Below are 17,334 nucleotides of genomic sequence, written 5' to 3'. Positions count from 1 at the left end.
CAAAGCACGTTTCACCAAATCTCATATAAAATGAACACTCATTTAAAATACTATAAATATCATCTCTTTTACAACTAGGAGATTTTATGGACCTTGTGTTCGCCGTATTGCGTTTGTAAATGAGGGTGTGTTTTGTATCACTGTGGAAATCCCTTTTGTATAGTGATCGTGTTCCCCCAGGAAGCTGAATGATACTTCACAGTACACCAAACAACACGCACCACCCGGTCACATTATACTGGAAACCAGCAAACGACAAGGTGACCTTAACAGATTCCCAGATATATTCTGAACAATTACGTTATGGTATTGTGCAAAAGTGTTTATCAGTTCATTTAAAGAATAACAATGTCTCTTAAGAGACGATTTTTGGTCCGGTCAATTGGGATATTTTGGCGTCGGGACATTGTGGTGCATTTGCTTCAACATACTTAGTAGTGTGGATTTTTTGGTACGTTGAATTTTCGCCTTTTAGGATTTTGATGCATAGCTTGGAATTGAAAGAAGTTCAAACTTATGAAATTTATAAAGTAGGTCAATTTGCCTTTGTTCAAAAGAAAAGTGGCAGGTGCATTTAAATTGAATCTGTCTGTGGAGTGAACTTCCCGTTCTTGTGATTAATCGACAACCTCAATACAGAAATCGCGAACCGATTTGGTTCATATTAACGCATTATTGCCTGCCATGCGAAAATAAGAAAGGCAACATATTGTAATTCATTCATATTCCTTTTTATCTAAAGCACATTATGCAATTCACAAAACACTCAAAGCCAGTGATAAGAATACAGGATGGTTCAGTCTGATTGTTCTGTTAGCGTCCAAGCTGATTGTCAATAGCTAAACTGCCATCCACACACGTGGAAGTGATGGGATCGAAGAAGTCTTGCCCATTATTGGTACACGACTGTAGATACATGTGACCTGTCAAATCGCATTGGATGTAGTGATGGCGATCTCCCAGCACCGGGAAAAACAGTTTCGCATGGCTGATGTGGTTGGCGTCACATGGAGGTGTGAACAGGGGACAGTTTCTGCAATATGGATACGCTCCACTGCTTGACGGAGTGTTGACGACTGGAACTCCATTGGTTGGGAAGGGTGTGTGTGGTGCCTGTGTCACAATGGAAGAACCTGTCACAACGTCACACATCCCAGAAGCTGCTGTCGGGGGAACAAAAGTGCTGGGACTCACACAGGATTGTGAAGATTGCTGGAAGTAGAAACTTGTCGGATTACAATCTCGCGTGAACGACTCACCCCACAGATCGCACTGGATGTACCTTGTGGGATCACAAGGGTAGGTGTATAATAGCGGGTCACCAGGCGATCTACGACGGCACGGATTGTCGATGTTTGAAGGTACGATACAGGTCAACTCATGCTGGTCCCACTCTTCTCCAGCCGGACATGGCCTTACCCAAGCCTTGCCCCAAACATCACAGTGGATATACTTGGTTACATCGGAAGGATAGGTGAAGAAAAACTTGTTTGCCAAAATTGCTTCTACCGAGCATGGGTTGCTGATGGTGTGGGTGAGCGGGGTGCCGGGAGTAGAGACGCATGGCGTGTCACCACCGATACACTGCTTACAGGCGTCGTAGTAGGACTCGTTCTGGGGACACTGGACTACATAGAGCTTGCCCTGGTTGTCACATTCCAGGTATTTAGTGGGATCTTCAGGGTGAGTAAATTTCGTGATTCCAGCAAGCAGAGTTTCCTTGGTACAGATGTTGCCATAACCCCAATGCTCTGAAAGCAGAATATTTTATGACTATATTCAAACCTCATGAAACTTTAAAATGTAAAGTTAAAATTCAGAAGTTACGGTACGATATAAAACAAAGGAACAAGAAACTTCCTGTATCGATCTCATTAATTCATGTCTATAGGATTATTTAGAGGACATCAACACAATACTGGATTTTCTTTCATACCTACGGGTGAAATACTGGCTGGTCTAGGGCAATACACTCATGCCGCCTGAGGCTATATTGCATGGCTACCCATGCAATAAAGCCTCGTGACGTCATAGCACCAACAAAATTTCGATTTCCTTGGTAAAATTTTAACATTTTTTTTTCACAAACTTGACTGATTTTACTATAAAAGATGCAAACAACGGAATTTTTGTTGAAAATATCACGTAATTTATTATGTATGAAAAAATTGACTTTCAGCCGTGGATTTCTTCGAATTTATTTCAAAATGGCGGGATATAGTAGTTGTAAAATTGCAATAAAACGTCGAGGTATGAAAGAAAAATACTCTTTCATAAGTGGATATGAAGGATAAGGATATTCTTCCCTCGGGATCACAAAATGTTGCAAAACCCTCGGCAAGCCTCGGGTTTTACTACATTTTGTGACCCTCGGGTAGAATAACCCTATCCTTCATATCCACATAGGAAAGAGTCTTATAATCTATACTTTCATGATAAATGTATTCCTAATATCTAGAGAGATACTTTTTAAATACTGCCTAAATATCTAGTGGCTGAATGTATTACCTTTACAGTCATCAGGGCACTTGATCTGTACGCCATTCTGGTAGCATTTTATTTCTGAAAAAAAAAAACCATGTAAACTGAGTAAACGAGCCAATGCAAAGTGTTTTAAGAGTCTGGTTAAAACATTTGATGACTACTAGTGTATTGCCTGATGTAAGAAAGTGATAAGGAAGTCATAAATGGAGCCGCAGTGACCAAGTAGTTAACCATTAGTCCTTCACATCTAGGTTTCGAACTCCATGTTGAAAAGTTGCCAGGTAATTATCGTAAGTCGGTGGTTGTTCTCCGGGTATTCCTACTTTCCTCCATTTCACAGACCTGACACGTCGTTAAATGACAGTGGATGTGAAACACCATTTCACCAACAAACAAATATATTGTAGATCCATGAGCTAATGCTAAGTAAATAAGTATGAGTAAAATGACTGCAGCAAGACAGATCTACTAGGTTAAACTGTTATAAATCACAAATACAAATTCAATATGTATATGTAAATTATTCCGTTACCATGGTCACGATGGTCGCCATTGTACGGTGTTACGTTGATCGTGCAACCTGTCGTCCCATTGGTGAGTCTAAGTGCATCCTCTAGACTCATGTAAAGTGTCTGAGTGGAGGTGGTGTTCCGGAACACGATACCCAGGTCATTAGCCTCGGTCTGGGATTGTGTTTCATAGTAAGAATTTCCGGGGTAGGGACTGCCGAAAGCCGTGAACAATGTGATCTTACCACATGTCACATTTGTCTGACAAAACAGAATTGTATTGATTACATGTCAGTTTAAAAATCCAAGCTTCCATCTTTAATGAGATTAATGCGTTTCTTTCATATATATTCATATTTATTTTCTTATATATTGCATTCCAAGTTCCTATGAAGTAATTAGATCTATTCTATATTTGTATATTAGAGAGTTATCTGTATTACGGGTAGGTATTGATTGTGATGTTTTGTGTTTGTGAGTGTAACGTCACATTTTTCGCTCGCTTAATAATGACGTCAAAATAGACACCTACCAGCAAGGGGATTAACTACGTAATATACAAAGAAAAATAGTTTTGATTCAGTTTTAAACATAATTAATATTTAATGCTATCTTACCTCTACAGTTACGCCACCTGGTGGTGTAATGACAGCAAGACCAGGACAATTCTCCATCACACATGTATACGTGTGGTTCATTTCAATATATAAGGGTGCTGTCAAATAAAATAGTGATGTATTTATTTTTAGCAACCGAATAGAAACCATTGACTAGATGAATTAAAATATCAACGAGAAATGAGTATATTCCTTTTAGCCTGTAGCTGCCTCAAGGGAATTGCTCAAGTGAAAGTTGAGATAGAATTAGTTTGTTAGAATAACTTAGGCTGCCAGCTAAAGAGTAGTGATTTCTACCCCCATCGGACAGAGTTATCTGCACTTCGGCGAGGCTAAGATTAGTAGAATCTTACATGGGCCTGTCAGGTGGACAGGGATATCTCTACCCGAGTGAAAGATTTTGGCTAATCAACCCGAGGGTTGATAGTTAAAATCTTACACCGGAAGTTGTAAAAAGTTTTATGCAAATAAAAATTAACCTGTACAGTCCAATTGGACAATCAATATCACATTCGAACTCGAGCTTTTGCTTCACGCGCGTGCTGAACTTTGACCTTATGTTCATCGCAATTCCACCTACCTTCATATATTTCCATTGATCTTTACCGGTAAGAAGACTGATTTTAACTGGTTTTCATGCAATATTAGTTAACATTTCTATGACTGTGAATATTTCAAAATGATTAGATTCTTGTTTGTCACAGAGGAACAAGTTGAACAAAGTTTTTGACGAAGTAAAATAGAAATCTCTAAGTTGATTTATTGATTATTCTTGGGGTTTTTAGTCGCGTACTTGAAGTTTTTAACGTTTTGGGGAAATTTATAGTGGCAGAAAAAGGACCATTCCCTATTTAGACAGTAGGGCAGGGGAATATCTACTCTCTGAGGAGATTCCTTCTCTGGTAGAGATTTCTCTGTCCTACCCGCAAGGTAGGGAAAGATCCTATTATTCTCCCATACTTGACATGGTTATCTCGCTGTTGCTTGGGAACGATAACTCTGTCTTTTACCGGGATAGGGAAAAGACACCTCACATGCGCCTGACAACGTCATCGATACAAACGGAAACTACCGTCGAGAACGTCATTATTTTTTTCTGAATTTATCTTTACAACATGGGAGAAAAATATTTATCAAACATAGGTCTGTCAAGTGGATAGGGATAGCTCAACCTTCATGAAAGATTTCGGCCTCCAACCCTCGGCAAGCCTCGGGCTGACCAGCCAAAATCTTTCACTCAGATTGAGATATCCCTGTCCATTTGACAAACCCATGTGAGATTCTATTCATCTTTTGTTAGAAAACCTTATATTCCCGATAAAGATACGTGATTTCTTTTGTTAGAATACCCGACGTTTTCCAGTAAAAATATGTAATATCTACTGATGGAATATCATATCTTTTGTTGTTAGAATATCTTAGTTTCCCAGTAAAGGTAAGTGATATCTATTTTTAGAATACCTTATATAGGGTTACTAGTAAAGATAACTGATATCTACTATTAGAATATCTACAATACCTTTGCAGGTCTTTTCCTGAATCTCCTGTTTGAGAGCTTTGAGGTCAGTGAACCCTGACACCGTCATCACGTGGGTACATGACGGACTTGTTGCTATGTCGTTGAGTTCCTCGTTATTTATATGACTTCCTACGCCAATGGTGAAAGTGACAATGTTGTTAGCGTGTATATCTTCAGCAGCGTGGATAGTATTAAGGCGATCATTGGATACTCCATCTGTAATTACTACGAGTACCTTCACCGCGTCAAGTCGACTACCGTGTGACACCTGAAATACATGCATTACAATTACAGATGCAGTACCTCTAACTTGTTTTAAAACAAACTTGAAAACAAAAAGACATTTTTCCTATCACCAATATTACTGCATATCAGCGTTTTTCGTTTGGTAAACTTTTTCGTTGTTTTCTTGAAACAACGAATGTAAAAAAATTGTTAAAATGTTTTAACCTTACACACATGTAAAAAAATCCTTACTTGACTTACACCTAAAAATCTTGGCATGCTATTTATCAAAAATGCCGATCAATTTAAGGGCAAATTTTCTTGAGGTTAATTTCAGCTAAAGAAATTTTGTCTGTACTGTATACCATCGGTTATTCCTGAATATCTCACATAATGATATGGAAAAATTCAAACCACGGAATACGAAACGGATATTTTACGTAACAAAACACAATTGTGCTAGATAAGTCATAAATTAGAACTGTATTAGGAATTTGAAGAAACTTTCAAATTAAAGCAATCCTAAACAAAACGAAAATGACCCACCTGAAATACGTCATTTAAGACTTTTTTCAGAGCCTCGTCTGTAGCGGTGGAGCCAGCATCGAATGGTATGCTGTCTATTGCGTTTGATACGTCACTTTTACTATTGTAAGTATTGAAATAAAATCTCGTTCTGGCATGCGTAGAATAGGTAACCATGGCAACCCTTGTCTTTTCCGTCGAGATCGAGAAGTCGTTAATGATGTCTTGTATGAACATTTTTGATCGTATATTATCGTCTGACGATAAACTGTTAGACTGATCCATCACAAACGCCAAGTCTATTTTCTTTGTATTGGAACACCCTAAAACATAATGGCAAGATAACAAAAAAGAACCAAAATTCAATACCGTAAACCAACGTTCTTTCGCATGCGAATTACTTTCGAGATTCAGGAAGATTCGTGAAAGTTTTATTTCCGCGAATCACCATCTACAGTAAAACCCCTATAACTCGAACAGCAGGGAACCAGATCAATAGTTCGAGGAACACATGGTATTCAACTCAACCGAGGTTGGTCATTATCGATCATCGATAGTTAAAATATCTAGTCTCATACTATGACAAACAATGCGTGCCAATGACATTTTAATTACCGCAATTTTCAGCATATTGAATTTTTATGAAAATGGATTTTGGTTGATAAAATAGGTTTCACATAAAAAAATTTATTGATAGGAGTTTCAATTTCGAATTTTAACCCTGGAATCCTAGAACCAGGTGTTCCAGGAGGTCAAAAGTTTCGATAAATAAATACACCACTGATAAAATCATTCACTTAAACACACACAAAAGGTGCTTCACCATAATATTAAAGTTTTCAATTTTACCTACCTTGAGCAAGGAGTTCGGCTAAGTTGGTGAAATTATTTCCACCCATACTCTGGAAGTTGTTAGCATAGAACTGGCCCTGGTCCTCGATTCGCCATCCCAAGCTTCCGTGTAATTTGGTGTAGAGAGCAGCAGCTATTCCGGAGTACAATGGCTTCCTCAAATCGGCCCAATCTACTGCGCCCCAGTCGATGTTAAATTTTTGAGCTATAATGGAGTACTCAGGTAGGAGCCGATTGCTAGATTTCGTTTCCAGGAACTTTGGAAGGCTTAACTGTTAATGGGTATATCAAAACATAACCATAAGCTTAGGTTTGTGTTCTGAAAATAAGCTAGAAAATGGACATGGAAATAGATTTTCCTAACAATCAAGTTCAAGTAAAATACGGATATAATAATCTGATTGTATATTGATATCAATTCTCTAATTTATGCTCTTAGTACCTATGACTGAAATTTAAATTCAAATTTGAATATTGTGAATATACCTATTATTGCAAAATACAATTTAGATTATTAAAAGGAAAAATATAATTTTGAATAACTTTCAAGAGATTATAAATGTATGCATGCTCTATGAAGGTTTAGCAGAAAATACAACCATCACACAGTCGTACCATATTGAAAAGCCGTTAAAATGAGTTGTCATAACTTAATCTATACTACTCGGAATGTATCTATTTACAACTCTTCAAACGTTATTTTTTTAACTTAGAGGTGGAGAATATCATTGTGACAATTTTTCAAATATATTTAATTTCAGTTTTAGTCACGTGTGATCGAACGTTTTATATAAAATATCCTTTATTTTGATGTTTACCTGCCAGATACCCCCATCATACCCTGGGCGGTATGTCTTGGGGTCAGTACCATCGTATGACTGAACATAGGCTAGACGGCGCAAGAATCCTTTGTCATCTGCAAAAAGACACGACTCACGAATCCTAGAAACCACTGCCTCCACAACGTCAGCGCCATTTCCTCCCGCCTGCAGCGTTCGGTCGACACCAAGTGCACCTAATATAACACTCGAACATACCAGGCACACGTACACAGCTTTGAAACCCATTTTCAAAAATGAACTGAAGAAACAGTGTGAAGTCGACGTCTGTTGTGCTTATCAAAAACTTCCTTGTTGAGTGGTCACTGTAGTGTCAAATAGTAGAGAAGATAGCGGCTAGAGTTGTTGGAACACGAAAGGGTTTATGTATGATTCTGTTGCATGCGTGAGGTCCGCTGAGTACTGATATAAACAGCTTTGAAACACAGGCTAATATAACGCATAAGATGATTAGTACTTACATGAGTCATTCATTAATACCAGTTTTATTATCAAATAGACGAAATATTATATAAGTTTCCTTCGTAAAAAAATATTGCGCGGCTTTATTCCGTCAGTGCATATAAAGTATTTGTTTTAATTTATTCTGGGTTTTTTTCTTTCTTTTATTTTGTTTGTCTTTTTATTCCCTTTTATTAGCTCCTTTTTATATATGTACATTTTTATGTACTTAATACTAATGTGTTCATTGATCCCCTACAGACTTTCAATTATTCAAATGATGCATGACATAGTGTAACGTCACATGACATTATGTTATGTTTTTGGATAAACTTCTTTTTTTTTTGCATATCAAAACAAAGTGTGATTACAGTGAATGTGTCTCCATCTACCATAAGTTACGAATGAAAGATAAGCATTTAAACCGACAAGTGCAGTTCTTGTATTGTACATGCTATCCAAGGACAGCTTTGATAAACTTCCATTGTTGTTGTTTTTGCGTGTGATGACGTGTCTGTTTGTTAGCGTACATAAGCTTTATCTTAGCGTAGTCCCCGCCTATAATCAGCTATTTTACATATTTTCTGTCACGTTATAATATTTGTGGTTGCATTAATTTGTATAAGCATATTTGAAACATCATGTTAGATAGCTAAAATAAAGTAAAGTATGCCTTAGTGACAACCTCTGTAAAACGACCACTTGTTTAATAAGACATATTTTTGGTCAGTTCTTACACAGTTTTTCTTTGTCCTATGGGATGCCTTTATACACTGGTTTGAATGTATCTGACCTTTAAAATGTCCTCAAACGACAAATTATGAATGGTTGATGCTGTAAATAACCCTATTCTTATTCCAGCTTGTGATGAAGATTTAACTGGCACTGTACAGTAAACCTCTTTATTTTCGCTAAGCCAGTACTTTGATTCTTCGGGAATTCAAGTATCCTTGTCCTTTTGTAACATCTGTTCTAAGTCTTCCTTTAGATAACAAAACTTGTTTTTACATTTACATTTGAGGTTTAATAATTATTCTTGCTGTCCCTACAATGAATCCTATTTTCATATTATATTTTTTAAGTTTCATTATATCTCCACATCGAGCGTGATCAGGTATGCGTTTGATTTTGTCAATGGTGAATGCTCGGTACATGTACTAGAATTTTTATTAAAGAAAATAAGAAAAACTATATGTTAGAAAAACACTACTGTTTGGATGTTCATATTAAGTCATCATTAAAAATAACATTTACTTCATCGTAAAACACAGTAAAACACTGAAATGCATTCTGATTAAAATACAGATCCTTACTATCATACCGTTTAATAAAGTATATGGTCTGGTGACCTTTTGAATACGCCAATCGAATTGCTATTTTAATAATCCTGTAAGTGAATTTAAAATGATGAATTAATTTGCAATAGCTGTCAGAATCATTTTTATGTCTGTAGTCATCTCGCCCAAAGAGAACAGCATTTATGTTATATGTGTGAGCTGGGACGAAATTTTCCGTTTATGTATCTAGATTGAGAAAATGTATTTGAACTGAAGTATATGGCGTTAAAGCCTTGTATGTTGTCAGATTCTCCATGAAACGTAGTGTAAATAATTATCAGTATTTTTATCAGATTGATTGAATTGACAATGAACTTAAAATTAATGTACATTTTTAAAGTACTGTTAAAAACGTTTCACTCTTTAGAGGTACATTTCTTCGTTGGAAGAAGTCGGAAATATGCAAATTTCTCTAAACAAAAAGCATAATTCCTACATAAATTCATTGATACTCTCATGTTTTTAAAGTTTGAAGTCCTGAAACCACGAATTTAACCATAATTATCACTACTAGTAACTACTACATGATATAAGCCTGAGCCATTTTAACACAGGTAAACACCATTATTCATTTGGAAGTCATACACTTTCCTTATTTCAAAACGAAGAAATGTCTCTTTAAGCACATATATTATTGGTCAATAAACTGCTCTGGAGTATATGGATATTAAACCTTTATAAAGACCGATAAGATTATAGCATGTATGCAATTTACTGCGAAACTTATTCTTCACTAAATAATAACAAAAGCATGGCATTACATATAAAAAAAAGATTTATTTCGTATTTTTTGATAGACTAAAATACAATATCTAGCTAAATTAAAATATCGTATTCACTTTGGTATCGTAATTATTTGGGAAAAAGAAGTACATGTTAGTTACTTCGATGATAGACATATAATGTCCAATATCAATGTATTTGTTAACAGCCACTGGCAAAAGGCTGTAATTCAGATATTGATTTCAGTACTGCAAATATTATCTATTATGAATTGAGTGTTCATAAGTGCATTACTGTAAAAATATGTTTATTTCCCTACCACTGGGACGGGCACTGTGCTCATGACAAAAAGACCCCTTGGTACGCAGTTGAGGATATCTTGTCTCCAGATGAAGTAAGGTTTGCAAACTTTCTCGAATGCGTCTCCATACTGGTCACAATGAATGTACTTCTGGGGGTCACTGGGATGAGGGTAGAAGAAAAGATCGGGGACAGTTCCACAAGGCTTGTTGTTGGAGCCGAATGCGCCTTTGGTGGGATCTACGACAACCTCTCGGTAGAGGCAAGTAAGGGTAGCCTGGTCCCAGAAATGATGGGGATCGCAGAACTTCACCACAGCTACGTAGGGAAGGTTGTAACACTCGATGTAGGCCTGGTCGTCATTAGGATAGGGGAAGAAGAATAGTCCGTTAAGAATGTTTTCTGGTGTACAGGGGTTGCCAGTCTGGACGACAGCGCTCGTTGGTCTTGGGGTCACTGAAGGCAGAGGGGTCATTGTCGTCCTGGGGAGGGTGAAGGTCATTGGCATACCTGGTATACAAGTCTGCGCCTGGAGGTCAAATACTTCCATAAACGGACAAAGCACTTCAAATACGTTACCGTGGCCATCACAGTACAGGAAGCGATCGTTTCTTAGAGGATGAGGGAAGATCTGAATGCTATTTCCGGTGCAGGGGTTGGGGACAGCTGTGAAGGAAAAAGTGAAAAACATGGTAAATTAAATACGAAATTAGTAAAGCTTAATGAATAATTAAATGTGCAACTCGCAGGAATAGGATGTGACAGCATAGTCCTGCTATACTTACTGTAGGGCGGAGGAACAATCATGTATTGGCTTCCGAACAGCGTCTGTGCTGAACAGTTGACGATCATACGTCCAGCTTCTATGCACAGCAAGTTGTTGTCTACAACCCAAAATTCACGCTTTTAGTATTTACATACAATGTAAAGGTTCACAAAATCACATTTTAAATGTAGCTTAGATGAACGTTGTAGTAAACAGTCATGATCGACTATCGTTATCAAACGTTGGTTTCTGTTTTCCTTTTTCTTTTTGCTTTGTACCGCTTTGTACCATATTGATTAAGGAAGTTAATGAACCTTTCTCAGTTGTTTTAATGGAAAAGATTATTATAAGTACTTTCTTGAAATAAAGGAATGTTCGTAAAACTGGGGTCAAGTTTTACTCACAAGGTCACGCTTTTAGTATTTATATACAATGTAAGGGTTCTTCTTGCTTTGTACCCTATTGATTAAAGGAAACTTTCTGAAGTTAATGAACTGTGCTCAGTTGCTTTAATGGAAAAATTGAATATAAGTAATTTCTTTAGATAAAAGAATGTTCGTGAAACTGGGATAAGGCTTTACTCACAAGGTCGGATGTTGTTTCCTTCTTCCACTGTGATATTGAAGTTTCCGGCACAGGTCTTCCTAGGATAGGTGGACATTACGGCCAATGCAACTGACCGGTTACCCCTCACGTAGAAGGACTGTCCAGCGTTGATATCGGCGATTTTGTAGAACTCATTCAGTACTGGGCTGGGGTTTGCAGAGGTCAGAGACCCGAACACTGAGACGGTACCATCAGTAGGTGTAATCTGTAGCAAATAATGGACCTCGATCATTCGAATTCTACAGAAGTGAAACCTCGATCATTCGAATGATACAGAAATGATACATCAATAACTCGAATTCAACAGGACCAAGAAAAACTAGGTGTTCGAACTTTGCGTTAGATGTGCCTGAATAAATATAGAGTATATTTTGTTAGGACCAAAGAAATATTCATTTTTTAGACACGAGTTAACAGTTCAACGTTTGATAATAAGGAGTTAATTTATTAGTAGAGATTTTATATGAACGATTGCATGACATACATTTCCGACTTCTGAACTGATGTTTGCATTAATTCAAACAATAACAACACTAGTCTTTATTCGAGTGCGATTAAAGTTCGCGGATGGCTATAAATCGCAAAAAATTATCACAGTAAAATTAGGATTGAAAACGTGAATCTAAGTAATGAAGGAAACCAGATTTTAACAGCAGATGTGTGTAAGAGTTGTCTTACCGTGACAGTGGTGCCGGCTGTGATGTTGGGTAGGATCTGTACATTGATGTCACTTCCACAGTTGTACTGGTAGTTGTTTGGGGTCAGAATAGCAGCAGCTGCAATATATCGCTCAAATCAGTACGTGGATATTATAGTTTGTCATATTATCATCAGTTACAGAAAATAACCTGTCTTAGCGACCACCTCTGTATAAAGACCACCTGCTTTATACGACCACTTTTCTATGGTATCTAATGACCGATTTTAACACAATTTAACCTGTGTATCAAGACCATCTGGCTATAAAGACCATTTGCCCTCTGTTCCTTAGAAGGCCTTTATAGACAGGTTTGACTATAGAGTCAAGCTATCAATATCGTCTTTTTAACTACATATTTTTGTTTTTAGATATTTCACTATTCTATTTCGATTTAGAAAATAAATTCATTCTCAGATTTCGATTTCTAGCCGCCATGTTTTGTTTTTTCCATTGTCTATGTATTATGTAACCATGTTATATGCGCGATGTTCGTACCTTTACATGAAACACTCTGGATTTCAGTTTTTAGACTGTCGAGATCAGCATAGCTGTTGAGGATTTGTGAGTGAGTGCAGCTAGGAGCGCTGGCAATGCCATCTAATTCGATCTGAAAACATACCATTAAAAATTATCCATATCGATAGAAAGAACAACAATCCGAGTAAATATAGCAGGGGTTTGGTTTAATATAAACATAATCTCTGTCTCTGCCAGGGATCGAATTCTGGGTTACTAGTCTGATGATCAACCGATCGAGATAAAGAAAAGTATTTGCGTCTAGTATAGACCCGCATTACATAGGTTACATAAAGATAATGAAGGCCCAGGGAAGCCTGGGTGATACATTAGATCATAAAATGATGATGAATTCATCCAAATGATCGGGATTGTCATAGAAACAGCACATGAAGAAAGCATCTACCTTGTTGGCACTCTGTGTGACTCCGAGAGTGAAGATAGTTATTCCGCTCATTCTGGCGTTTTGGGCAGCGGTTTGTGTGTTAACAGTGTTCTCAGATCGGCCGTCAGTGATCAGAATCATGACCTGTTCAAAAGGAAAAGGGATGAATGTACACACAATATAATAATAATATCAGATAATACACCCGATATCCAGTGAATTTGGCTATGTTATATTTTCGCATATGTCACTAGAGTAATATAACCTGGAGCGCGATTCATTGGCTGTGGATTCATTGTGAAATAATGACTTGAATTCAATAATCAATAGCATGACGTCATGATTTGAGGCGGTCGTGGCAAAAGAACGATATTCGCTGGACTTTTAACACATTTTCAAGTTCACATTCTTCGAAATTACTGTAGGTTTAGCTATGTGATGAAAAGTGACTTACGTATGTGTTCATTTTATATGCTATTTTATGAAACTTGTATCGCCATTGTCTCCAAACTAAAATCTTGCATGTTCGGTTCATGAAATATTATACCAAAGAGAAATTCCTTGTTGAAGTTATGAGTGAAACATTTTTTTATGCAAGTAGATTTAAGAAATGAGAGCTGAGAATTTTTCCAACTCTGATCAATCAGCAGTAACACATATAAACGTTACCTTGGCGGCTCCGTTCCTGGCGCCATTGACGGTTGAGAAGACTTCATTGACAGCTTTGTCAATAGCGGCAGCAGTATTGGTGCCGCCGGGGCTGTACTGGATACCATCGACTGCCTTCTTCACAGCATCCTTAGTATTGAATTGGTTGAGCAGGAAAGAGGCTGATATGGCTGTGCTGAACTCCACCACTCCGACACGAACGTTCTGAGGTCCGATGTCAAACTGGTCAACAACATCAGCGACAAACTGCTTTGTGATGTCAAAGTCTGTAGGAGAAAGACTTGCGGAGCTGTCCAGGACAAACACCAAGTCGATAGCGTTGGTACTGCGGCATCCTGTCAACAAATAAATAGTGTTTAGTTTGAATATTAGCAGTTTTATGATTTACAAGGTGAAAACTGAAATTTAAAACTATTTACTCCTACTATTGAATGTTAAATTTTTGCAATATGGTTTATTGATTTACAATTTGAAAACCAAAATTTAGAAACTTTTTCTACTATTTACGTTTTTTATATAAAAAATAACATCTCTGCAATATGTGCACCCTTTTGACATTTACGTTAATAATTGAGATGAGAAAATACATGGCAACTATTATGACGTCATTATAGGATTAATGACGTCACATCAGAAATAGTCAAGATTTGAGGGTGACCTGAGGGGCTGTTTATTTCACTCACCGCCCTGTAACTCGTTTACTGCCTTATAGTATTTATTGGCCTCGAGGTTTGTGTGCTTGGTGGTGTTAATCCAGAATGAGCTTTGTTTCTCTACCGAGCTTGGTAAGGTGCCGGTGCCCGCCTTGAGCAGTGTGTAAAGAGCTGCAGCCACACCGGAGTAAAGAGGTTTGCGCAAGTCCTCCCATCTTGCGGTCGACCAATCAATGGTCAATGTGTTTCTAAGAAGTGCTCTAGCGGTATTCAAAAATCCAGAGTTTTGCGTCTCAAGGAACTGGTCCCGGTCAATCTATGTACAAAGATATAGCTTGCAACTTAATTGTACAGTTTATTATAATAACTAGATTTTTCAACTTAACCAGGGTACCTAGTATATACGTAAAAGAGTATGAGGGGGGGAAAACCCGTACTTATTCGTATTGAATTGTTCGCTTGAGGGACAAAAAATGTATAAAACTTATGAATTAAATTAATTACGAATGTAGTATATACTTAAATTTTGGTTACAATGTAGGAATGCATGTAAATGTATTTTATGAAATCGGTCTTAGGTATGACTGTGAGAATATAATGATAAACATGTTGGTTGGCGTCCAGAAAATTGAAAATGAAATCTGCAATACATGTCTAGGATTTTCATGTGTAAATGTAATGATGGAAATGCAATATGGAAAGACTATTTTAATGGAGAGTAAATCATACAAGTTTTATACAACAAATATCGTTATAAAGCACTTAAAATTACCTAGAAAGCAATCAAATGCGACAACAATTAAAGTTCGAAATAGATCAGACATGATGAAAAGGGGCAAAAGTAGTTAGTGAAAACAGATTTAGTTATTTTCAAATGGGTTATTTGCATCCATAATATTGTAAGCTTCATACTCTACGATGCACCAACAATTATGACAGAAACAACGATAAGTTGACGACAGTTACTTACCTGCCAGATTCCTCCATAGTATCCCGCTCTGTAAGTATCGTTAGCTGTTCCATCCTTGGACTCAACATACGCCAACCTGCGGAGATATAACTTGTCGCTAGGGAATATACAGGATTGGTGAATAAGGTTGATGACAGCCTCCACTACGGCAGACCCACTGGCTTCAGGAACGCGTGTCTGATCCTGAATCTGCCCACTACACACGTACACCAAGCCCAAAACCAAGAGTATTTTTGAAATCATAATGTCCAGTTTTTTTAATACAAAAAGAATAAAAGTTCGGCTCAACTTATTCTGCCCCTGTAGTTGAGAAGTATTTCCAAGTTCCCACCTCGCTCTCTAGTTTCTAAGTGAGAGACATCGGATAAGCACCCAATTCTCCTTTTATATAACTCCCATTCGGACAAGTCACGACATTAACTTTCAACACTCGAAATCCATTGTAATGTATCTTAAGTGTATTCTGTCAGTCAGAACAGATTTTGATCTCGTTACGCCTCTATCATAAATAAACAACCCCACCTACAACACAGCGAAACGTCCCACGATAGCAAAGCAGAAAGGTACGTCCACAACACCTCAGTGCTGGAAATATTTCGATAGCATTACTTATGATGACTATTTGTTCTGTGATAGACCATAAGCCGGTATCTATGAAGTTTGAGCACGTATGACCAAACGCCCCACCGCGGGTGGCGTCACTCCGCAGAAGGAGTCCCGATTGGTGCTGACTTTGGCGTGGCGCGGTCACATTAACTCCACAGTTAAAACAGATACATCGTAATCTTAATGGGGTTTTAATACTTTGAAAAGGTGTAATTAAAAATCAGTCATACATCTTAGGTCAAACTTCATTTTCACTTTTGATCCTGTAAATGCATAAGTTACTTACATCACGATTGCTTGATTACTTACTTTTGTTAACAGAAATAAGAAAATGGAAATCGTGTTTATACCTATGTTGTTCCATATAACTGATAGTATTTCATGTAATGAGTCATAAGTCTTTGTTTGCAATAATATTAAAGATGCTCCACCGCTGAAAAATGGTATTTTTTCACTATCAAAAACAGCAGCAGACGATTTAATATTTTTCTTCACTTACAAAAGTTACTTACTTTACACAATTATCGCCGTTGAAAAGTTTGAGTTTCTAACTTTACTTATAGTTAAAAATATAAAAAATATAATTAATTGCATCCCGAAAAAAATCCGTGGCACTATATCCTATATGGAATGAAGTACTGATTGCGCATGACCAAAAGGCAAAATAAATTATTTCATATTATTTTTTGTGTGAATAAGACTTATGTATACACGATTAAACACTACTTATTCTGCAAATGATGAATATCTTTTATGCTCTGTCGGCGGTGGGGCATCTTTAAAGAAAGAAACGACTGGAAATATTATTGTGGTTCAATGAGACGTAATCTACTTTATTGTTGAGAGTGTCATCATTTGAAGTTGGAAATCAGACCAAAACGTCCTATCAAATATAATTATCCTTTAAAGTTGATGATAATGCCATGACATGTTATTTTATTATTACCGTACAATCATTAATATTTGCGAGGTTGATATTTTCCCTATCTTGCTGAACATTTATTGCACACTTTATGTGAAAACAATGAAGACATTGTATACTAAAAACAAACTTGGAATTATACGTTTCTGCTTTGTTAGGTCAAGATCATT

The 17,334-nt window shown here is 37.1% G+C and overlaps 2 protein-coding genes across 2 annotated transcripts; both read right to left on the bottom strand.

Annotated features, from left to right (window-relative positions):
• Positions 1–715: 715 nt before the first annotated feature.
• On the bottom strand, positions 716–7,914 carry LOC138321863 (uncharacterized). The gene is made up of 8 exons (XM_069265865.1): positions 7,550–7,914; positions 6,733–7,003; positions 5,901–6,202; positions 5,130–5,397; positions 3,611–3,708; positions 3,017–3,254; positions 2,509–2,562; positions 716–1,751 (listed from the first exon to the last, which is right to left on the bottom strand). Exons 1-8 carry the CDS (start codon positions 7,796–7,798, stop codon positions 814–816), a joined length of 2,418 nt encoding a protein of 805 aa, XP_069121966.1. The 5' UTR covers positions 7,799–7,914; the 3' UTR covers positions 716–813.
• A 2,191-nt stretch (positions 7,915–10,105) lies between these two features.
• Positions 10,106–16,009, bottom strand: LOC138321862 (uncharacterized). The gene is made up of 9 exons (XM_069265864.1): positions 15,637–16,009; positions 14,697–14,982; positions 14,014–14,348; positions 13,366–13,488; positions 12,939–13,050; positions 12,422–12,519; positions 11,723–11,948; positions 11,157–11,255; positions 10,106–11,037 (listed from the first exon to the last, which is right to left on the bottom strand). Exons 1-9 carry the CDS (start codon positions 15,877–15,879, stop codon positions 10,379–10,381), a joined length of 2,181 nt encoding a protein of 726 aa, XP_069121965.1. The 5' UTR covers positions 15,880–16,009; the 3' UTR covers positions 10,106–10,378.
• Positions 16,010–17,334: the final 1,325 nt, after the last annotated feature.

The sequence above is a fragment of the Argopecten irradians genome, chromosome 4 (assembly GCF_041381155.1).
Source record: "Argopecten irradians isolate NY chromosome 4, Ai_NY, whole genome shotgun sequence".
Lineage (NCBI taxonomy): Eukaryota > Metazoa > Mollusca > Bivalvia > Pectinida > Pectinidae > Argopecten > Argopecten irradians.
Note: the sequence above shows the minus strand (reverse complement) of the source record. Positions and strands in the feature narration are given on the sequence as shown.

Excerpts from the sequence above, each read along its gene's own strand:
- LOC138321863 (XM_069265865.1), bottom strand. The coding sequence starts at position 7,798 with ATGGGTTTCAAAGCTGTGTACGTGTGCCTGGTATGTTCGAGTGTTATA. Across the intron at positions 6,203-6,732 it reads AGCCGAACTCCTTGCTCAAG|GGTGTTCCAATACAAAGAAA; the intron begins GTAGGTAAAATT and ends ATTATGTTTTAG. Across the intron at positions 5,398-5,900 it reads TCTTAAATGACGTATTTCAG|GTGTCACACGGTAGTCGACT; the intron begins GTGGGTCATTTT and ends CATGTATTTCAG.
- LOC138321862 (XM_069265864.1), bottom strand. The coding sequence starts at position 15,879 with ATGATTTCAAAAATACTCTTGGTTTTGGGCTTGGTGTACGTGTGTAGT. Across the intron at positions 13,489-14,013 it reads CCAGGAACGGAGCCGCCAAG|GTCATGATTCTGATCACTGA; the intron begins GTAACGTTTATA and ends CCTTTTGAACAG. Across the intron at positions 11,256-11,722 it reads AGGAAACAACATCCGACCTT|ACAACAACTTGCTGTGCATA; the intron begins GTGAGTAAAGCC and ends TTTGGGTTGTAG.